The sequence below is a fragment of the Nelumbo lutea genome, chromosome 4 (assembly GCF_056320005.1).
Source record: "Nelumbo lutea isolate HS-2025 chromosome 4, American lotus-T2T, whole genome shotgun sequence".
Lineage (NCBI taxonomy): Eukaryota > Viridiplantae > Streptophyta > Magnoliopsida > Proteales > Nelumbonaceae > Nelumbo > Nelumbo lutea.
In genome coordinates, this window is record NC_142687.1 from 53,336,704 (window position 1) to 53,361,204 (window position 24,501).

Genomic DNA, 24,501 nt, shown 5'->3' on the forward strand with positions numbered 1-24,501 from the left:
AAAACAGACATATAAAGCATATACATGTTTCCATTCTTTTCTTTTAACTTTTAACAACTAATTTGTTTTAAATCAACTGGTTTTGTTTTGTTTTTGTAATAACACTACTGGAAAATATCCCTACATACTAAATAGTGTTTTGATGACAGAAACGTTAAAAGAATACGACACAATAATTATTTACACCATTTACAAGTGCATCAACGACCACACATGCAATATATTGTGAGTTTGGATGATCTCGCACACAATATTCCATATCTGTGGTCCAAAATGCACTTGTTTCTAGTACAAGAAGAAAATATTGTATCATTGCTGAAATAATTTTTTCTAAGGAATAACTTTGAATCAATCTTTTTTATTTTTTATTTTTTTTCAAATTGAGAATGCATGGAAGGAAACAAAATTAATAATGATTCAGTATTATTGTTTAGGTTTATGGCAATTGAGAGAGAGATGTAATGGATGGTCTGAAGATTAAAAAGACTTAGGAAGAGGAACGAGAGGGTGGCAAGGATTTTGCAGAGAGAAAATGTGAGAAGAGAGAAAGGGACTGTTGAGGGGCCAAGACAGGGACCTGGTGACCAGCTCCCCTCACCGTTGCAAACGTCAGGCCGCCCTCATAAGTTACCACCCACCCTGCTACTTGATGCCGGTGGAACCACGCTCTCCATCCTTCTCTTATCTTTAACCCCATCTCGTTTATGCTGTATCTTGTAGATGTCACCGGTACCCGCCCATCCATGTCTCCGCTGTTGTTTTTTTTTTCATTTTTTAATAAATAAGCAGAAAAAACAATAACAGTTAGAAATATATTCAGTTCAAAACCAACATCCAGTAGAATTTACTACAAAAGCTATTAATTTCTTGAATCTTGACAAGTTTCATGCATGTAAGAACTAAGGTCTATTTCCGGGACTAGAGTCTAGAATTAGAATCAGAATGGTTTATTTTGATTCTAACTGTTTGTTGGGTGGAATTAAAATCTCATGTCCATTTCTGGTGGAATGGTATTCGCCCATTTGAGAGAATGGTCATTCCCTCCCCCTCCCTTGAGAATGAGATTCCATTTTAACTGATTTTAATTCCAATGCTGGTTTTCATTTGAAGCAAATAGATTATGGAAATAGACCATTTCGATTCCAATTTTGAAGAATTCTGATTCCAATTCTGACTGCAAACCAAATTGACCCAAAATTTTTTGTGAAGCCCGATATAGCTTAGAGTCACATTCTGTTTGTATAGTTTATTTTCAAGGGTTAGGTTACATGTCCTCGCCTCCTAGGCTATTTTCATGGTTATTAACAAAACTTTTTACAAAAAAATAAAAAATTTAAAGATAACCAAGATCTATAACCAAACGGATTATGGATATATACCATGTGAAAGGATTTTATTTCACTATGCATAAGTTTAATAATATTTTAAATGGATCCATTAAAGGTTTCTTTTGGTTCTGTTTGTTTTCAGTGCATATCTGAATAGAATACAACATAATTAAATACTAAAAATTATAAAATAAAATACAAAAAAAATTATATACATATCTAACATATATTAGTCATATTAAGCAAATAAGTGTGATAAATAATAATTATTTTTATTAATGATGTAAATGAAATAAAAATTTTAAAATTGATTTAAAAATGAAACAATTTTCCTGTCCAGATGGTGAGTTAATGGTCCAACCTTTTGGACCAAATAGGCCAGCCCATGATATCATAATTAAATAATAAATATTTAAAAAGATAGAAACACAAAAAGAATACAATAAAATTGATCCAAAAGTACTTGAGCACTTGAGCACATCTTCAATATTAGATATTCATCAAATTAAACAAAAGTAAATGTGAAAAATAAGATTTGTTTAATAAAATGAAAATGGAATACAGTAAAATTGATCCAAGAGTAAACCAACTTTTTATCCATACAAGCAACAGGACAATGGTTCAACTATTTAGGTCAAATAGGTATACCATGATATCATAATTAAATAATAAAAATTAAAAAATTAGATAGAAATACAGTAAATTGAAAATTTTTAAAAATACAAATCCGTTTTATGTATTTGTCATATTAAGAGTATAAATGTAATAAATAAAAATTATTTTTTACCAATGATAGAAACAAAATACAAAAATCAGGGAAAAAGAGAATTAGTGTCTAACACTAATTAGGTTAAACCATTCAATGGTTCAAATGGTTAAGTCACCATATTGTTGGTCAAGCTAATGGTTTTTGCTAGTAAAAAATTAGATGATAAATGGATCCAAAATACTAGTTTAATGGGGTCAACTAGTTGACCGATTGATTTGACCATGAGATAAAAAGCACTAATAAAAAACCAATGTTCTAAAAATCGAACAAAACAGTATTTCCCTTACGCTCAAACAAGTGAATTTTTGATGTTATAATAAATAATAAAAATAAAATATAAAAAACATTATAAAATTTACAAAAAATTAAGCATATCTTTACAATGCACACTATTCTTCGATTATTACATGGGTTTTGATAAAAACATTAAAATTATTATTACTATTATCTCTATTTTGTTATTGTATTTTGTTGTTATTGTCATTTGAAACTATCACTTACAACGCATGTTACAAGTCATCATAAAAAGCTTTAAAAAATTAAAATAATACCCATTGAATGTGTCATACAAGCAAGGGTCATACGATCAATATATAAAAAAACAATAGAAAATAGAAACAAGAATAAGAAAATGAGAGTATCATCTAAGAGATGGTATTTTCTTCTGACCATAATTTAGAGATCCCCAATAATATACGAATATGCCAGTGTTTGAAAGAAAAGACAAGACATCATATCAATTGGTGTTTAATTTAAAGCACAAGTGGTTTACATTTTATTAGGGGTTGCATGTGACCAGTTCACAGGAAACTTTTCTGGTCATCTTACGAATTCATTTGGATAAGCCTTTGCTTTTGATAGCCTTGGGCTGTGGGAAAAGAAAAATGAACCAAAAAGTGTTTTCAGAGTTTGGCAAGTATTTGCGTTAAAAACACACACAAACACAATTTAAAGCTAAAGTACTATTAAGCCTCAAAGCACACAACCAAAAATTGGGGCTTTGCTTTTGGGATTTGAAAGCTTTAAGTTTTCTAGGTTTATCCGAGTGCAATGTATATATGTGTCTCTTTCCTTTAATATATAATATAGATTTTTTTAGGTATATATGAAATATATATAAGATATTCTTCTAAGGACAAAATTCTTTAGGCTACGTTTGGTTGCAGTGCAATTTTATTTGCACTAGTACAAATGCAGGGGAGTGCAAATAAAAAAATGCAAATTATGGTTTAATTTTATTTTGGTTTTACTTTATTCTGATTCATGTCTTTATTTACTTCATTTGTACTTGCAATAAAAAAAATAAACTAAAATTTAAAATAAAAATAAGTCAGAATTTACACTCAAATCATTTGCACTGTCATAGTTTGCTTCAGTACAAATTTGTTTGCATTGCAACCTAACACAGTCTTAAGAACTTTCCCTCAACTCTCATTTTTTTCTTATTTTCCGTCAAACTAAAATCAGCCCCAGCGTTGAGTTTATCAAGGTTCACAAGTTTAGTATTGACTACATGCCTTTCATGATGTCTGGTGCAAAATGCTTTCTCCCTCCAAATATATATATATATATATATATATATATATATATATATATATATGCACTAGGAAGATGAGTGACTCATGGAATTTGCTCAATAAAAAATAGGGATGGCAATTTACCCTGTAAAATCGGGGCCCAACCCCACCCCCAACAGGGCGGGTTTCCCCCGATCCTAAATAGGGATGGGCAGGGAAGGGGGAAATATTTTTTCCTCAAACCGAAGTCGAATTTTGTATATAATTACCCAAACCTGTCCTGAACCCAATTTACAATTAGTAAAATATCTCTAGGTTTAATATTGATATTTAAAATATCTCTAAGTTTTTCCTAAACTTTTAAGATCCTAGAATCTCATAATTCAATTTTTTAAGTACCCTCCCCAAAGTATTATAATTCAATTCCTAAAATACCTCCAAATTCCTATATTCTATGTATAAATTGTCCACAAAATAAATAATTTTTAAATAGTTGCCTTGGAACTGAAAAAATTTGGGGGTTCCCCATCCCTAACGTAGAGTGGATGCCCCGCCTTGAACCCGCCCCACCACCAGGGATTGGACAGGAATGAGGCAAAGTATCTTGACTATGGGGCGGGGACAGGGAAGGGGTGCCCCACCTCGTTGCCATTCCTAATAGAAACTTCCCAAGAAAAAAACTGCACTACATATAAACTACCTAGGGCTGAAAGGATCCAGAAGCATGGGAGTTGACAAGAAAAAAAAGGCGAGTGGGTGGTTTAACCTATCTTTGCAACTTCACTTTCGCAATTAAAACTCCCTCATTAATATGTATATATTGAACTTAGTTTGTCTAATTAATGATTTGATATATATATATATATATATATATATATATATTTCATGAAAATCTGTAGAGAAATGTCAATAAAAGAAATTGCAGATTGCACAAAAATTCTTTCTACAGTTGGACTACTCTTTATCGATCCTTTGGTGTATAGACAAAATTAATCACTTATTGGAGGAATCTTTTGTGTAATTTGGAGAACTATTCTTCTCCTTCACTCCTAGCTAGCTCATATAGGTAGGGCTGCAAGTTAGGCTAGGTTAGGTCGGGTTGAGGCCAATCCTAGCCCAACCCTATCCCAATCTTAAGTTTTAAATCCCCAATCCTAATCTTAATCCTACCCAACCCTAACTAAATTCCTTCAACCCTAACCCAATCGAACCCAACACAAGATCAAATTTGGATTGGGCTGGGCTTTGGTTGGGGCCAATCCAACCTTCTTAACTCAACTTTCATTACATATATTAATCCTATGTTTTATTAGTATTTGTTTGTTGGTGTTTTTTATTAGTTCTTGAAGTAAAAAAAATTCAGAAAAACAAGTATTTGGAATGACTAGTTTACTATGATGACTTATAATAGTTCTTTTATGGGCAGCAAGCTATGCGTGGCAAACAACTGAGAGGAGATCAAGAATAAATTATTCAGAAAATATAAAGTATGTTATCAAGGTTTAGTATTTCCAATTAGGATTAAGTGAAGTGATTATATATATACTAGATTCATGTTCAAGTTACGCCCGATTGCCCAAGGGATCAACCCTAACCCAACCCGAAATAAGTCAGGTTCATAAATTTCAACCCTAACCTTAACCCGAACATCAAATTGACAACCCAACCCAACTTTTTTAAATTGGATTAAGGTTGGGTTTGGACTAACCCAACCCAAGATTGCAGCCCTACATATAGGCAAGGTTCAAAGTATCGACTCGTATCGGCCGATACGTATCACTCTGAGACCCCTCCGATACGCCCCTACAATGGGTGTATTGAAGGTCTGACCGATTCAGGGGGTAGAAGAGACCTAAACTGCCCCCTGAACCGGTTGCAAAAAAAAAAAATAATAATAATAAAAATGTATATTGATTCGCCCACTATGCCCCTAACGTATCGATATTTTGAACGTTGCATATAGATAACCGAGCTTATCATGTTATTGCAAAATATGGTAACGTCTCTACACCTCAAGACTTAGTCTTGGAATATAATGGCATTTTGACCTTTTTCTCCCGAAAGGGGGAATAGGGATTAGGGAACCAACCTTTCAGCTCGTCAACTAACTTTTATTAGTCATCCGGTTAACATTTTAATTAATGGATAAATTATGAAAAAAGTAACATGGACAATGGAGATCATCTTATGCTATGTTTATTTTAATAGAAAATAAGACAAAAACACAACTACCCCTCAACTTTCTATTTTATTATTTTCTTTTAAACCAAACACAGCCTCATCAATGTTTATCCAAACCTAACCTATTCCAAGAAGTCCTCTATAAATGTCACACAGTTCTTATCTGCAGAATATAGGAACCTTCCACTGAATATGTCTCACAAATCTCACCTAATAGCCAGACCATAGCTTGACGAAAAATCAAAAGAAAGGACAGAAGAAAAATCATATTCACATGATATTTTATAGCGTGTTCTACCATACTCATTTCTACCGTCAAGACTTACTACCACTACCTGCAATTAATATGTAAGGTCTAGAGAGCTTACCAACAATGACTTTATTACTCATAGATGGGGGATGAGGGGTTCATGTACATACCTGTAGATCCAGACACGCAAACCCGCATTTAAGAGCTTCCGGAGGATAGGAAGTATAGTGTCCGGCGAGTCATTCCATTTCCTAATAACATCACTGCACAACAAATAAATAAATAAATAAAGCCTTCCCTGAATAACAGTTCATTTTTTTTAATTTAAAACCCTGTTTGGTTCGTAGGAATAGGGGTCTGGAATTAGAATTAGAATACGTTATTTCTATTTTAACTGTTTGATTGGATGAAATTAGAATCTTACCCATTCTTACTGGAATGATATTCTCCCATTTGTATGAATGGCTATTCCTAACCTTTTCTTGAGAATGACATCTCATTCCTGCTAATTCAAATTCATATTCTCATTCTTATCTGAATTAAATAGACTATAAAAATATATTATTCCAATTCCAATTCCGAAAGATATCAATTCCGATTCCAACTGCAAATCAAACGGACCCTAATTTGTCATATTTTATTGGCAAGTGGCAACTATTAACGAATCCAATTCAAAGACTAGCTCCATTTTACATGTTATTTAGAGAAGCTCCATGGATTTATCAAATTTTCCATTTACACTAGCTCAATCTATTATATAATAATAAATAAGAAAAGTAAAACTTTCTACTCTTCTTAAATAAATGTAGCCAACTAGAATTGCCCGATGTTTTTCCAGTGTGTAGTAATTTTGAACATTTCTAAATCAGAAACAAGCAATATTGAATATTTATTTTGTCCCTGGAAGATGGAATTTACTACAGATGTTCCAATTCAGGCTTCAAATCCCCAACCTAACCTGAAATATTTCTAAAGAAAAAGGTAAAAGCTCTCCAATTACAAACATTGATTGTCACAAATATTTGTGTACAAAGGGTTCAATTATCATCTAAAAGAGGTGACCAATCAGGTGGTATTCATCAAATTCATAAGGGTGCTTTGATTGGTTAGATCTATTCCAATACTATATCTTTCCAATATCATATATTTTCCTGTACATGAAATAGGAAACCTTCCACCTTCCATTGTGTCCCACATGATAAATCATGTGGTATGAATATGATATCAAATCATGCCATGAAGCAACAAAAGGTTATAGCCAGGAGCTTAACTATAGCATTTAGGGTAAATTTCTGAAACTTTTCCTAAAGTTTTTGATTGTTGTTAAAACGTCCTTTAAAATTTGATGATTGCAATTATCTCACCTAAACTTTTTAATACAATTGCAAGTAGACCCCTTATTAAAATCCTCTCGAAAGAGGTGCGAAAATATCCAAGATACCCATGTAGTTACTAATGAGAGCCTGAGGCTGATTTTTACATAAAAATAATACAAATCTTATGAATAATAATAAAAAAAAGAGAGGTTAAACTGGCAGTTTTACCTTTGAGCGATTGATATGAAGGGCAAAATTGGAAAATAAACCAATTTTGAAAAAGAAATTGGATGGACTCAGGGTAGTGATTGATGTGAGCAGAAAATTGGAAAATGTCAAAAGTAACTGCTTAGATATTTTAGACATTTTTTGTCTCTTATTAGAGGATTCTAACATAAGGGGTTTATTTACAAGTTACAAGTGTGTCAAAAAGTTTAAAAGAGGTGATTGCAATACCAAACTTCAGGTAAGATTTTAGGAACAGTAAAAAACTTCAATGTATGAGCAATTTACCCTAACTTTTATCTTCTGCCCTACCAAATTGAGGGGAATAATGAATTCACACATGAATTATTGGTTGGGTAAAAAGGAAAAAAATAGTATGAAAGGGAAAATTCGATAACCCATTTTCTGAGTTAAATGCGCCTCTACTTCTTTTAAGTGACCCAATATAATAACAGAACTAGGGTTGTTAATGGGTTGGGTTGGGTCGGTTTACTGGCATTTTTCCAACCCACCCGACCTGGTCGGTTTACCTAGAAATGAAACCGAAATCGACCCAGTACTAAGTAAAACCGACCTGGTTAGTTTGAATCAGGTTAGGTCGGTTTGGGTTAGTTTTGTGAATGATTCTCTCGGTATGAATGGTAAAGGATTCAAGTCTAAGAAAACAAAGGCTAGATGCCTAAAAATTAAAAATGTTTTGATGGATTAAAACTGATATTTTATATATCAGAAATTTTATATATAATATGTATATTTCTGAAATAAAGCTGAAATATATATATATATATATATATATATATATAATATCTAAAATATATTATATATAATATATATCTAAGGCGGTTTGGGTCGGTTCAGTTTCTATTTAACCAAAACCGAACTGAACCATCAGTTTATGTTTTTTTATAACCCGAAACCAGCCGATGCTGAAGAAAAAACGACTAACTCGAATTGGATCAGACCGGGCTGTTCATAAACCATCGGTTTATGATGGTTTATGAACAGCCCTAAACAGAACAACAGAATGAATAACAAATATGGAAATAAATAGATGTATAAATTAAATGAACAAATTGAGAATTAAAGTTTACTGTAGTGACCATCTGGAGTCGGAATCTCCTGCTAAAAAAATTTCTTCCCAACACGTTCCAACGTGATCTGTCTCCGCAAATCACAGGTATCGTAGGTTTCAGTATTATAGTAGATCCCAGATCACGTTGAACCATGTTGGAAGAGATTTTTGTTGGACCGTGATAGAGGTGGGCACACTTTTAATTAATAGTAAGAAATGGTGACGTTTAGAAAAAAAAAAAGAAAGAAAAATAGCCCATTAATGATGATTCTATGACATTGTATCTTTGTCTTCTATTAACATTATTCTTAGGTCCAATCTTGACAGTTCAGATCACCTGCCAACAAAATACATTCCAACCCTCTATCAACATAATCTCACACTGCACGTTTATATATGATAAGTCCCATTTTTATAATATACTCACTCTCATGGTGAGATATGCAATGTTATATGAAATTGGTAGAGGGTTGAAACGTAATGTATTGGCAGAAGATCCAAATCCAAGTGACAATTAATTTTATTATTTTGAGCCAACTTAAAATTAATCTTGAATGCAAGTAATAAATAAGAGAGAGAAAAGGAAGAAGTTATTTTCATGTTTCCAGTTCATTTTGGGCCCGGCTGTATCTGATCTGCACAACAAAACAAATAAATTTGAAAATGAACCTTACTATCACACAATAGCTATGCTCCAAAGCAGTCCAGAGGTTTTGACTTTTGTGGCCCCAAACCCTAATTTTTTTTCCCATTATTGTAGGTACTATATGACTCCTCCGAGATTTCTACAGATAGTACTGTTACATACACCAGAGTCTTACCGTGTCTGCAGAATGCAGTGGGTTGATGTTTGGAGTGCCCACTCAGAATTCCACCATTTACAACTTCCAATCCGAAGGTAAAAATGTTAATGACTATAGCCATAAGTGTTTTACCCTTAGGACCAGCTTAACATTCTCACATGAGAGAGTAGTTGTCATCTCATCACTCACGTCACCGCTCTTTTTATGAATGGAACATTTATTGAAGATCTACTACTGACCCACAGACAAAATCTTTTCTCCTGCATTTATTAGATATATAAGATGTGGTACTACATACATACCTGCATGTGGTGTATGGGTAGGTCAGTCTAGTAATGTTGGCGTGTAAGGCCCTCTGTACATCTTCTCTGTTGAAATACTGTTCCGTATAGTCTTCTGTACAAGGATCATAACCAGACGGCAGCTTACGCCAGAGGTCCTGAAATTAAGACGCCGACGGTCGGCCTTTCAGCAACTTTTTACAGAACTACGCTTGTAGTAAATGTGATTAAACACTGTCTACTTTCTCCGCGTGACCGCGTATGTTCATTTGTGTTTTAGCCTGGGTCACTGAGGAGATCCGACCGGTGCATCTCACAGGGCGCCCCACAGCTCCTCCCGGCTCCCACCCGTGTATTGGGAAGATATCTGCCAATGATAAATACGGGAGATTTCGAGATGTTTTCAATGCACGGTGAGATGTGCATGTGAGGCGCCCTGAAGAAGATTACATCTCCACCCCACAAATGTCCCACATGTACATTTCAGTCTCTGGAAATTACCAGTGAAAAATGTTTTTAATACAGGTTGGGATATGATGTAAGGCATTTGTGGAGTTCCCTCTGTGGGGAACAGATGTAGATTCACCCTAGAGCGCTAAGTGATCCCGTGCTACCAAACCGTGGTATTTTTTGAAACTGAACCGATGGTAGATACTGTTGTCTTTTGAAAGAAACCCCAATTAAAATGGAATCAAATCAACCAATTAACTGGTTGACCAGTTTCAGTTTTTTATCAATTCTCAATCTTTATATTTATAATATATATTTTACAAATAAATGTATAAATATAAGTACTATATGTGTGATATTGTAAATAATAAATAATATGAAATACATTATACATTATAAAATAAGTTATTATAATATACCAGCGTTTCCATTAACCACTGATTTTTTAGATTAATAAATGACATCCATGAATTTTGATAAATGACATCTGATTCATTATTACGTTTATGATTCTAATTTATTGGTCAGTTGTTTTTTTGATATCATATCTTTTCCATATCAAAATACGTGAAAGCCTATTGTTAAAATTAACACCATCCTACAATACTAATATTAAGGATATTAAAAAATATTAAACTGATCGATTCAATTAACCAAACTTTTCCGTTTGATTTTCTCCATTTGGATCTGTTTTCAGTTTTTTTACGAGTAACCTAGTTACTGGGTTTATCTCAAATAAGTAATTGACTCACATGTTGGGCAAAGAGCCGAGGACCGATGACCAACTTCCGTGGTCTCCGATCAAAAGAATGGAGGCAGACCGGCGTGTAGATGCTGTAGATGTCGATATTTGAGTAAGCTTGTAAGAAGCCTTTGACAGCCTTACTGCAGTTGCTTGTTTGCTTGTTGTGCTTGAAATCACATTCCTTGAGAATGGTGTGGTAAAGCTCGTCTGAGATGATCGCATGGCTCCAAGCATACTCAACGAACCCAACTTGATCCGTTCCATCATTAATAACGGCATTTCCTATCTGAATTTCCATTTTACAAATTAAAATCCGAGTTAAGAGAGAGAATATATTGTAATTTATCTAAATAAAAAAATCTTGTCAATGAATTCAAGTGGGATTTGACGGAACAAATTAAAGTTTGGCTTCTGCTATTGCAATCTATAAGGCTGATTGGTTTGAAAGAAATGATAGGGAAAGGAAGGTAAAGATAGTTTTGACTTTTGATTTATAAAAGTTTGTTTAGCAAGCCTTATGGTAGTTTTGACTTTTGATAGTCTATGTAATATATTAAGGGCCAGTTTTTTATTGAATTTTGAAAGGGAGAAATTTGGTTAATGGGATTTTGATTCTCATTGAGTAAGAGCTTTATGTGTTTTTTTTTTTTTAGATTTATTTGGGATTCATGGAAAATTTATTTTCCCTACATATCAACTATCCAGCTAAGTGACACTCATTTCTGAGGTGGATAAATAATTTTCCAACATGAGGAAAAGTTGGCAATACTTGGATTGAACAAAATTGTCCCTTCTAATAATGGCCTTTTATGGCTAAAATGGTCATTTTCTTATTTACTTATGAATAAAAGAATATGGGTAAATGTATTTATCTATATAATTTAACTTAATGAAAAGCCAATAAGCCCTAAATGTTGCTTTGAGATTGCATGAGTGGATTTGGTGTAAATTCCATCATATAATTGCCCCAGTTCTCTATAAGGCTATGTTTGGTTTGAAGGAAAAAGTAGGGAAATGAAGGGAAACGTAGGGAAACCTATACAAGGCTTGTAAAGGTTTCCCTACTTTCCCTTCCCCTACTTTTTCCTTCAAGCCAAACACAACCTAAATGAAATGGTTTTTGATATTTTAAGAAATTATTGGAATTGGAATTGAACTCTACTCCCAACCCAACTCTATGGAATTACCTAAGGTCAATTGTTTGCCTCCCAGCTGAGGGATTACAAATTCACCAAATCAGGTAATTACACACTCAAGGAGTAAAACCGGCTATAAACAGGCTGCATGGTACAGTACCATGCTGTTCCAACCATGGCATGCAATCATGGGCTGGGCTAAATTGGAACTAAGGGTTTAGATCCACAACCCAATAGGGCTCATGGCACGGGTTTGTGGGCTAGACTAGCACATCCTGGTTGTGCTAACACACATGGCCCACAAAAATATAGCCATTAGGCCCCTCTCCAATGACTATTTTGGGGGATGAAAGTGACATAAGTGCCTTCCAATAACTATAAACAACTAATTTGGAGGGACATTTGTTTATTTAGCCTTAGGAGAGCAAAAAATGACTTAAATGCTCCGAACAGCCAAACAACTAGTTTAAGGGCATTTTGGTCAAGTGGTAAATATCTTTTCAAAAACCAAAATATCCTCCCAACAACTATAAATAGTTAGTTTAGGAGGGTACTTTAGTTAATTCAATTCCCAACTTCTATAAATACTCTTATCCTTGCTCATTTTCATCATAACAACAATCACTCTCTCTCTCTCTCATATTCTCATACTCTTTCATTCACTCTCATACTCGTAGTCTCATACACTCTAATACCCTCACATTCTGTCTTACTCTCCAAGTCTCACCTTTCTTTCAACAAAGAGGGGCTTACTCAAGTGTCTCAAGTTGGCAATTTGGGAGGCTTACTAGTTAAGGGGTAATTAACTTGTTGAACTCAAGTTGAAATGTTGGACTAATAGAATGGACTATTAGGTAAAGAGTAATTAATTTTTTCTAAACTTTAGTGTTTTAATATTTTAAATTTATTAAAATGGTCAACTCTTCTCAAACTTTTTAAAAGACCACAATACCCACCCAACAACTACACATAGTTAGCTTAGGAGGGTACTTTGGTAAATTTAAAATTTTCCAACTCTTATAAATACTCTTACCATTGCTTATTTTTATCATAACAACAACCAATCCCTCTCATACTCTTTCATACACTCTCATACTCAGTCAAATACACTCTCATATTCACTTATTATCCAATTCTCAACTTTCTTTCAAGCTTCAATAAGAGAAGAGACTTGTTAAAATGTCTCAAGTTAGCAATTCGGAAGGGTAATAAGTTTCATCTATTGAAATCAAGTTGGGATACCAAATTGACAACTTGATTACTAGTTAAGGGGTAATTAACTTTTTCTAAATTCTAGTGTTTTTAATAACAATAACTTTTACAAGACTTGAATGACCACATACTTGTATAGCAACTGCTACTAGTATTTGAAATACTATATGTATTTGTGGTATTGAAAATAAAATTTTCCTATTAGTTTTGATAATGCTAACACCAATGGTGTTGATGTAAGTATTTTAAAATCTCATTTAAGACCTATTTTAAAAGGAAAATTGTTTTATATTAAATGTACATGTCATATCTTAAATTTATGTATGCAAGATGGTTTGAATATTATTTCAACACATATTACATAAATTAGAAACTATATTTTGTTTATTAAATCTTTCATTTCAAGAAAACAAGATTTTAGAAATTTATGTCTTCAATATAGAAAAGAAAATATAAAAGATTTATTTTAGATGTTCAACATAGGTGGAATTCCATCTATTCTATGTTTAACATGTTTCACAATGAAAGAATTCCCAATGATGCTATAAGTGATGATGATTAGAATATGGCCTCATATAAAAGATTTTTCTACAACATTTTTATGATTCTACTAGCATTTTTTTTTTCAAGTGTTTATTGCCCAACTTCATATACATTACTTAATAAATTATATGTTATAGTGATTATTTTGTAAAAGATAGAAATGTCAAAATATTATTGAAACAATGGAACATAAATTTAAAAAAAGTATTGAAAAAATATTTCTCCTTTATATTGCATATCTATAATATTAGACCCTAGCATTAAACAGACTAGTGTAGCTATTTTACTTAACTTTTACCATGAAAATATGAAACTAATGTTAGATTAAATAAAAAAGAAACTTGTTCTTTATTATCTCAAATGTATAATTTATATTGATCACAATTTGGAAATAAAAAAAAAAACTTGTACAATGCCACCATCTTAAAACTACTAGCGGTAATACATCAAATAAAATTTAGTATTATTAGGTTAAATCAGGCAACAATTAGTTACTAGCCTCTCTTCTTCATCAAATTCATTTAATGAACTTAATTTTTATTTTCAAAGTAAAATTATCTTATACTTGCCACCATGACACGTGATCTATTAACTTCTCCAGTGTATATAGTTGCATCGGAGTCTTGTTTTAGTGTATGTAACATGGTATTAAATGAGATGAGAAGCTATAAGATAGATGAAACTCTAAAGATGTACATTATGCCTCAAAAATTTGGTTAGATGCAGAGGGTAGACTATAAGTTCAAGGAGGGCATGGCACTTTATCCAATGGATCACAAGAATATGTAAATTAAGGAGGTGGAACCTGAAGAGAAGAGTAAAGCCGATATTCAATAATTGTACAAAGTTTTTAATATTATTATAAATTTTGCTTTTAATTTTATTTATAAATCATTTGTGTTTTTTTATTGCAGATTGTTATTTTTAATTTTATTATACTATTTTGTTCCAATTCCATTGTAATTTTTTTCAATTTTATTTTATTATTTCATATATGAAATTATGAACAATTTGTATACATTAAAATTCATATATGATAAAATTATAAGATTGTATTTTCAATTTGTTGTCTATCTTATATTCTTGTTAAGTTTTTTTTAAATTATTTTATTTTATTTTTCTTAGTAATAGCCTCCAACACTTTAATTTTTCATTATTTTTCAAATTTTCTTTCAATTTTAACTTTTTAGTAAAAAATGCTGTCCCACAGGTCAGGCCTGGCCCGACATAAGCATATGGGCTGCAGGTCCGGGCTCTTGCCAAGCTCCCCTCGCTACGTACATTTTCCTGCGTGGCGATGGGTGGTACAAAAATGTGGGCACTACACCTCTCTCCAATATTCTTCCTAATTCTCATCTTCTGTCATCCATATATATATAACCTACCCTTGTTTCACTTTCACCAATAGTCCTTTTCTATTTACAGATCGAATCTAAATGAAAATCCATTCCACAACCCTATTTTGCACGAGATCACATTAACGCCCCCACAGACACTTCACAAGAACCGGACCTAATAGGCACAACATAATTAAATACGTTAATTGAACATTTGATAAATATTTTCAGTTTTAATCTTTTTCAAGGTATTTTAAGAGACAAGTGTAAAAAAAAAAATTGAAATATTCATTGAATGTGCCTACCTGATCCAAACTGCACCGCATATTGTATTGAAAATATCTTTGATCATTGGGAAATATTTATGGAACCCTAATGTGAACTCATTTTGCACATGCTTTTTGCACGTGTTTTCCATCTAATTTACGACTATCTACAGACCCAATTACATAGACTTTGGGTCTATATTATGTGGCCCAACTATAACGGGGTTGGGATCGATTTTTTGTTCTCATAGAGTAATTAAGACTATCCAATTTTATATAGGGAGAATGACGGTTCAGCCTAGGGTCTGAATTTGTAGGCCTAAAGTACTGTTGGGGTAGGTGTTAGTTCGGAATTGATGTCAATTTACAGGCGGGCATTGATGCATAGAGTGTGAGTTGTTGATATTTTGAATGTTTATCTCTGTAGTGGAAATCAGAAATCTATATTGGGCCTATCCATAATTTTTCGTTATTTATGGGCCCATTTGGCACATCTTTCCTTGTGTTCTTTCGGCTGTTTACAAGTCGGGAAGACTGAAAATCGGTCTATTCCCGTTTGGCACATGGAAGATCTAGCCACTAAAAGATGGGGTGCTAAAAAGATGCAAGAAAACCTATTTTGGGTTGATTTCGGAAAATTCCAAATGACGCTTCTCACATCTTTTGCATTTTAATTTCACATGGAAAAACCCAAAATAATACACAAAAAGATGCACGCCCGCCAAACAGTCTTTGGGCTGCCCAAATCTTATGTCAAAAGTTCAATGCATCTTTTGACTATCAGAACTACAAGATCTCAAAAAGACTTGTAAAATTGACCCTATATATACCCAACAGTAGGGTTGTACACAGGTCGGGTTGGGTCGATTTATTGGGGTTTTCCCAACCGACCCGACCTAATCGGGTTACCTGAGGTGGAAACCAAAACCGACCCATTGATAGGCAAAACCGACCTGGTCGGTTTGAGTTGGGTTGGGTCAATTTTGGTTTTGCTCCTGTAGTCAAAGCTTATTTCTGAAGCTTGTTTCACCTTTGGTCCAGTGTCAACCTTACTAACCCCTATTCCACTCAAAAAGCTTTTGTATTCAATAAGACAAAAGTTAGAAGACAAAAGACAAAAGTTATCAATATTCAATAAGATAATAAAATAGAAAGTCAAACTGTTTTATAGAAAGAATGCTGAAACATTTATATTTAAAGAAACTTTCTAAATTCTAATATAGGTAAAAGAGGACACCTAATTCTAACTGTAATTGCCCATTGGGTTGCCTATTTGGTGTAAAAGACTATAGAAACTAGGATAGATATAATTTAGTTAAGTAGGAACTAGAAAATATGGCTGTTCTAGTTCTAGTAGAAGACTAGTTAAGTAACTAGTAGAAGACTAGTTAAGTAGGAAGACTAGTTCGGTTCGGTTTCGGGTCGGTTTCAGTTTTTACACAAGAAAACCGAAACCGACCCGATATTTCAGTTTATAAATTTGCCCAACTCAAAACTGACCGATACTAATGAAAACCAAATCGACTCGGGTTGGATCGGTCCGGGTTAGTTGGTTTGGTTGGGTTGGGCCTTATTATGAACAGCTCTACCCAACAGTATTTTCGGCCTACAAATTCTGACCGGCTGAACCATCATTCTCCCTATTTATTTTCCACCACAAAAATTATTAATTTTTCTTATGATATATTTATAATATTATGAAATTATGATGTCAAAATGTGTCGACGTGTATTTATGGTCAGAATTACAGAAGTATAACCGTATTATCAGGTTACAGACCCATTCTGATTCAGAACCTGTTGACCACAATTATTTATGGATCAGCTGGCTCTACCGGACCCGGACCCGGAACAGCGCCGACCCATTTGACAGCACGAATCTTAATTACCATTAAAAAATTAAGGGAACACAAGTACACAAGCAAGTGGATGGGTCCATAAAAGTATTGACGGAACTTTCTACATTGTGAGAACTGAGATCTTACCATTAGACCCTTGAAATTAATGTAAGCTTCTTTACTTGCTCCCTTGTTTCTCTCGTAAATGACTTCAGCAAGCTGGGGAACATAATGACCTGAAAGTAATATAAGTGGGAGAAATCAACCACATTCTGAATTAATAAATAATAAAGAAATTAATAAGATAAAAAATATATTTTTTATTCCTTCAAGTTCTTTCTCTTTTTTCTTTTTTAGAGAAAAAAGAACTGAAAAGTGTATAGGACTTTTTTTTTCCTTTTCCGATTTTACTTTTACACAAAACAAACACGTCTTAAAAAAGTTTAACCCAAATACCCAATCGAGTATCTTTGGTTTTGTTACCTTTTAGTGCAAAAATTGCAAAGCAATAAAAACAATAACCAAATAACAACTGATTAAACAAATAAATAGTTCAATTTACCGGCATAACTCTCTCCGGTGATGTAGAAATCATGGGATTTAAACACCGGGAACCTTCGAAACCATCCGAGTAAGAATGCATATGAATCATTAGCTGTAATTTGATCTCCTAGTGTCTGTAAATCCGCCGATCTGTTTGTGTATGAAAACCCGACTCCGACCGGTGCCTCAACGAACAGAAGATTTGCAACTAGGATATTTTAACATTAAATAAGCAAATAAATAAATAAACAATAAATAATAAAATCCATCTGGGAAAAACCTAATATTTAATGTCATTTATAAATAAAAGTGAATATAGCAAGGTAATAGTTTAAAGGCATAAGAAAGGGCCCATGTGCCTACCTCTGTTCCAAGAGAATCTGTTGTATATAAGCTGTGAGCGATTATTTCTGATGAGAAATGGGCCCAGTTCTTGGGCCGCACCATATGCGACTGATGAGCAACCCGGTCCTGCATTTTCCATAACAAATTTTTCTTTATTTTTCGCTGAAACATTTTCGACTATATTTGTATTTGGGAAAGAAAAAAGGTAGATCTTATTCGTGAAACCAAACGCTCCAAGAAGATTAGCCCTTAAGTCTCTTAACCGTAATACCGTTAAAATGATGCTAGCACCGGCAGAAGTTTCTTTAACCGCTCCACAAGGTAAAAAATAAGCAAAAAAGAAAGGCAAGTAAGCACCACTGCACCAGAAACGTACTGCGGCACCATCCACGAATGGGTCCCACCGATCCAAGCCATCCATCTGAGGCTGAGCAGATTCATCCAGATGGACAAGACGATACAATGGGACCTATCTCCTTTTCTTTCTGAATAGGCTCCGGCGCCTGGAGGTGGAGACCGTGGTTGGGTATATTGTTGGGCTTTATTCTCAAAAAGACAAAACAGATGGAATAAAACTTCCCCATCAAAGACAAAACTGGAAATCGCTTTTTCAAAACTGTTGCTTTGCCCCCCCATCCCTCAGTAGTAACTAAAACATCATTTACAAAACAACAGACCTTTAGGCTGCGTTTGGAGGGAGGGGGACTTCTGATGACCGTTTTGCAGCTTATTCTTTTTAAAAAGCCAAAAGCACCCTCAATTGTCATTTGGTGATTGCTTAATCACCACCAAAAAGACACAAAATCACTTTCAAAATGAAAAAAAAAAGAGGTTTTTTAAGCCTTTTCTTTTAGAAGAAGCCGTTTTATTTTTAAAGAAAAAAGCACCTCACCAAAAAACCCAAGTACTTTTCTAATCATGACTTATTTAAAAAATACTTATTGGGAAGCCCGTTATGGGAAGAGGAAAACCCCCCAAACACAGCTTAAATCTACGCACAACATAATCAGGATTAGACGGTTTAAATGGCACCATTCTGCATCAAATTGACGTCTCAGATTAAACGGCTCCGAGCAGGCCCCATCGAATGAAAAGCAAAATCCATAACGATGAACTGCTTCTTGCCTTTAAAGATAACGGTGACTATCAAAATTTAGGAAAATTCCTTCTCCGAGAAACAAGACTTTTCTGTGTGTGTATGAGTGTATCACAGTATCAGTGTGTTAGAGAGAGAGAGAGAGAGAGAGAGAGAGAGAGAACCTCCGTTGAGCCAGAGAACGAGAGGCTTCTCGGCGACGCCTTCTTCAGCTTCGAAGAACCAGTAGAACAAGGCCTTGTCGTCTTCGGGACGGAGTTTGATATACCCAGCGTAATGCCGGAAATTAACCGGCGGTTGTCCGGGCAAACTCGTAACTTTATCAGCTTCTCGAAGGAACTCTTCGTCGAGCTTCTTTCCCTCACTTGGAACCCCGGCTGTGACTGAAAAGACCACCAGACCGAAGACCAGAATCCGAATTATAAACAGCCGGAACCGGAAAATCGCCTTTGACGTCATTCCTCCGGCCCTACTCAGATCTGTTTCCAGCCTCACTCAACCTTCACAGAAGTGACTGAAAATCTCTTATATAGCAAATCAAAAGAATAAAGAAAAAGAAAAGAAACTGTTTTTCTGACTATTGGATTGGAACCTTATGACAATTCCAATTGATAGACGGCGTAGATTAAATACTGGGCTAACCTACCGTTGTATTATAAGACAAGCATAACGGAAATAATCCAAATAATCCGATAAAAAATTCGTATTTTATTTTTTGTATTGTTTATCAATCGTTGGTGCACATGAAGCGGATTGTCGGGCTTTACAGGACAAGGAGTCACAAGCATGCCAAAGTAGAGCGGCGTGCGTTCTCAATATTTTGAAATTCCGAAAATTGCCCTACAGCTTAAATCTAATTACGATAATGCCACTAAACTGTTAATTCAACTTCCGTAACCGTAAGAAAAGGTTAGAAGGAAGGGAGGATGGAGTATTGATGTTTTATGCCTGAAATGCCCTTAAATTTATTTTATAATTACTGAGGGAACCACTGTACCTTCTCTGTAAAACGGACTTCCATTCGAGCACTAACTACGATGTTGACCTAATCATTTATCTTGTCGGGTAAAAAGTTGAAATACTGAAACTGCCCCTATGGTACTTTTGCTGTTTTGCATTGCAGAAGTACTGGATTCTGGGGTGGTCAACGGAGCCCGACAGTTCGATACCCGATCCGATGTCCAATACAATTATTTTGGATTACCACATCCAATCCCGTTAACAGTCGAGTTTAGTTAAAATTACAATGTTATATAACACAGGTGGATACTGGATAGGTATCCAATACCTAGAGGCGCGAGACAAATCTCTAAGGAACTTCAGGAGGAGTGCCTCGTCACAAAGTAAGGGAGTTGTAGTGACGAGGCCCACTTGACAGTTCACCAAAAGGGCTTTAGTCGTAAGACCATGTATGGGGATTGATGCCTACCCAGTACCGGAAGGTCAAGGAAGTTGGTGACCTGATAAGTGAGGAGCTGGCGACTAAAGCCCCAGTGAACGATAATGGTCCTAAGGTAGAAAAATTCTTTGTCAGGTAAGTTCTGACCTGCACGAAAGGTATAACGATTTGGGCACTGTCTAGAGAGAGGATCAGTGAAATAGATATATCTGTGAAGATGCAGATTAACTTAACTAGAAGATTTAATTAGAGGAGGTTAAATGAAGTGGAAAATAGTACTTGAAGTTACATTTTCAACCTTTAAAATTAGAGAATTATAGATAGATTAAATACATAAATATGGGTATTTTAGTAGCCATTAAACCTAACATTAAAGTTATAATAAAATGACTTGTATACCCTTCCTCAAACAAATAAATAGTGTCTATATAGTATAAACATATTTGTGAAGATGCAGACTACTTGCACCTAGACACTATTTATTTGTTTGAGGAAGGGTATAAAGTCATTTTATTAAAGTTTTAATATTAACTTTAATGGCTATTTAAATGCCCATATTTGTGTATTTAATCTATCTCTAATTCTTTAATTGTAAGGGTTGAAAATGTAACTTCAATTATTACTTTCCACCTCACTTAATCTCCTCTAATTAAGTCTTATACTTAAGGTATTAAATCCTATATTTTTAAGTTATTTTTTGTTAATAAATGCTACTAATTAGATTTATGTCAATATTTTTAAAAGAACAAATCCATATCTATACTATATATAAAAGTGTGAATATAGTGTGGAAGTTTTTTGGACTAAAATTACCCTTTATTTATTTGTTTGAAGAAGGGTATAAAAGTCACTTTATTATAGCTTTAATGCTAGCTTTCAGGGCTACTAAAATGTCCATATTTGTGTATTTAATCCATCTCTAATTTTAAGGGTTGAAAGTGTAATTTCAATTATTGCTTTTCACATCATTTAATCTCATCTAATTAAGTCTTATACTTAGGGGTCGTTTGATTGCACTTTTTAGAGGTCTGAATCTAAAAATGCTACTTTTCATACCTCACCCCTTGTTTGGCTTTACCTTTAAAATTTGTTTGAATAGTTTTTTCATATCTGAAAATAATAGACCTTGGGCCGGCTCTTAATGCGCTTAGACATGTTTCAGAGCCAGTGCATAGTTCAAAATGTCCTTACAATATATTGGAAATGACATGAATTACCCTTGATAACCCCAAACCCAAAAAACCTAAACATTCGACCTCTCTCTCTCTCCATCCTATCTTCCCACCACTATTATTGCAACTCTCTCTCCCCCTGTCTTCTCTCTCTCTCTCTCTCTCTCTCTCTCTCTCTCTCTCTCTCTCCCCTATCTTCCCACGATCGCCACCGCCGCTGCAACATGCAACAACGATGGTTTGGTGAATGATAATAATATTTTTATTAAACATTAATTATTTTTTATTAAATTTACTTGTGTTATTTATTAATTATTAATTATTTTAATACTTTTATAATCACTATTTTTTTAATTTTAATCATTTCATTTATTAATTAGTAATTATTAATTTATTATTTTTTATATGTATTGTTTCAATATTATTTTAAGGTTGAAAATTATTTTTTATGAGATAATACAAATTGAATTCAACATTTCCAAATATTATGTTTTAGGGGTAAAATAGTAAAATCAGTAAATTTCAGATGGTAAAGGGTTGATCAAACACAAACAAACTTATGAATTCAAATCCTCTAAAAAGTAGAAAAGCATCTATGCCTCTTTTCAGATTTCAGACACTAATATCTTTTTAACTTTTCAGATCTGAACTTTCAGATTTATCAAACGCCACCTTAAGGTATTAAATTTCATTTTCTCTTATTAAATCCTATATTTTAAAGTTATTTTTCACTAATAAATGCTACTAATTAGATATATGCCAATATTTCTAACAATGTAAATCCATATATTTTAAAATTGACTAAAAAATAAATTCATTCTTTATCCAAGTCGTGGTTAAGCAATTTAACCATCCAAATCAAATTGATCAATCTATAAAGTCATAGTTAGGTAATAAAATTTTGAAAGGGGAGAGAGGAGGGGACTTTGAGCTGAAATGAAAAGGAGGGAGAGTGAAGAGAAGAAATGCGAGATTCAAGCTAAGAGTGAGAGAGAGAGAGAAGGGTATCTCTCGAGTTTGGAAAAAGAAGGGAAGACTCCCTCTCAATTTAGAAAAAGGGGAGGAGGAAACTCTTCGAACTGAAAAGAAAAAGTAGAAGAGACAAGAGAGAAGAAGATTGGGAGGGGCTCTCGAACTAGAGAAAGAAAGGAGAGATTGAGAGAGAATAAAGAAGGAAAGGAGAAGAAGGCCTTTTCCATTTTCTTTGTAATTACTGTTCGCATCACCTATCTCTGCTTCCACCGCTGCCAATACCCTACAACTACCTAGACTATGGTGTTGCTACTAGTGCTGTCGACCTTCTCCTCTATCACCACTAGGGGTGGAGCCAGGGGTGGTAGAGGGAGCCATGGCCCCCCGTATGCCTTCAAAATCGTCATAGTAATTGTTTAAATCCTACATATATTTTGCCCCTCTTATCTACGTTTCTTATCTTTTGGCCCTCCCTATCCATGCTTATTACGCTTTGGCCCCCTCAACAAAGAATCCTAACTCCACCCCTGATTACCACTATGGTACAGTTCCCATATCATCAATCTAAGAGATCGATTTGATTAAGTTACTCAGACCCTTCCGTTCGAGTTTACTAGTTCTGCAAGTTTGAACAACAACATCATTAATCTACTCAAAGGCTACATAGAGGTCAACATCTTACCTTATTATTTAATGTTCGATTGGTAGTTTTTAATTTCAAAAGTTTTTTTCTTATTTTTGGCATCTATTTTTTTATTCATTTTTTTTTGCCTTGTTCCTATGAATTTGGGCACATTTGCGCTCTCCCTTGTTTTGGAGGAGGTGACCATTTCACTCTCTCAATCCCTTTGGAGGGGGAAGATTTCACAATCACTTTACATCTTCAAACAACCGAGGAATGTAGGTTCTCAATCCGAATTTGCAAATTTTGATTGTTTAAAAATCAAAGAAGGGAACTGATGATGCACATTTTGGCAATTCCTCGGCTGGCAGGTGACTCGGATGCCTGGTTGAATAATTTCTACCTAGAATGTGGTTGGATGCCTAGCTGAATGGTTCCTACTTGGAAAGTGGCTTAGACGCCTAGCTGAATGGTGACGAGCTAGAGAGGTGGTTCTGATGCCTAATTAAATGGTGACGAACTGGAGAAGTGGCTCTGATGCCTAACAAAATGGTGACAAGCTGGAGAGATGACTCTGATGCCTAACTGAATGGTGACGAGTTGGAGAAGTGGCTCTAATGCCTGAGTGGTGACGAGCTAGAGAGGTGGCTCTATTGCATAGCTGAATGATGACGAGCTAGAGAAGTGGCTCTATTGCCTAACTGAATGATGACGAGCTGGAGAGGTGGCTCTATTGCCTAGTTGAATGGTGACGAACTGGAGATTTTAAGATAGCCAAATGTGAGAGAGCTGGAGAGTTGCCAAAATGCGCATCATCAGGAATCATCTTTCACATTGACTAGAGAGATGGTGCCTAACCCCTTCCTTCTCTTTTTTTCTCTCAACTTACTCGGATTGGCCTTGTCCTAGTCGAATGGTATGGAGTCATCATTAATTTGAAATATTTTACAAAATCTAAATCCACGAAACCCATCACTCCCTATTGCTTGCTTTGTTGGGTGGCGAATCCATTTACTCGTCCATGAAGTGAACAAGCGAATTTTGATTTTCACAATGTGGTATGTGTTCAATCGCTACTGGAGGC

At 34.3% G+C, this 24,501-nt stretch overlaps 1 protein-coding gene across 1 annotated transcript; it reads right to left on the bottom strand.

Moving 5' to 3' along the window:
* Positions 1-342: 342 nt before the first annotated feature.
* Positions 343-19,934, bottom strand: SCPL35 (serine carboxypeptidase-like 35). The gene is made up of 8 exons (XM_088982541.1): positions 19,417-19,934; positions 18,175-18,282; positions 17,831-18,019; positions 17,416-17,504; positions 10,945-11,223; positions 9,764-9,900; positions 6,216-6,308; positions 343-752 (listed from the first exon to the last, which is right to left on the bottom strand). Exons 1-8 carry the CDS (start codon positions 19,709-19,711, stop codon positions 488-490), a joined length of 1,455 nt encoding a protein of 484 aa, XP_088838667.1. The 5' UTR covers positions 19,712-19,934; the 3' UTR covers positions 343-487.
* Positions 19,935-24,501: the final 4,567 nt, after the last annotated feature.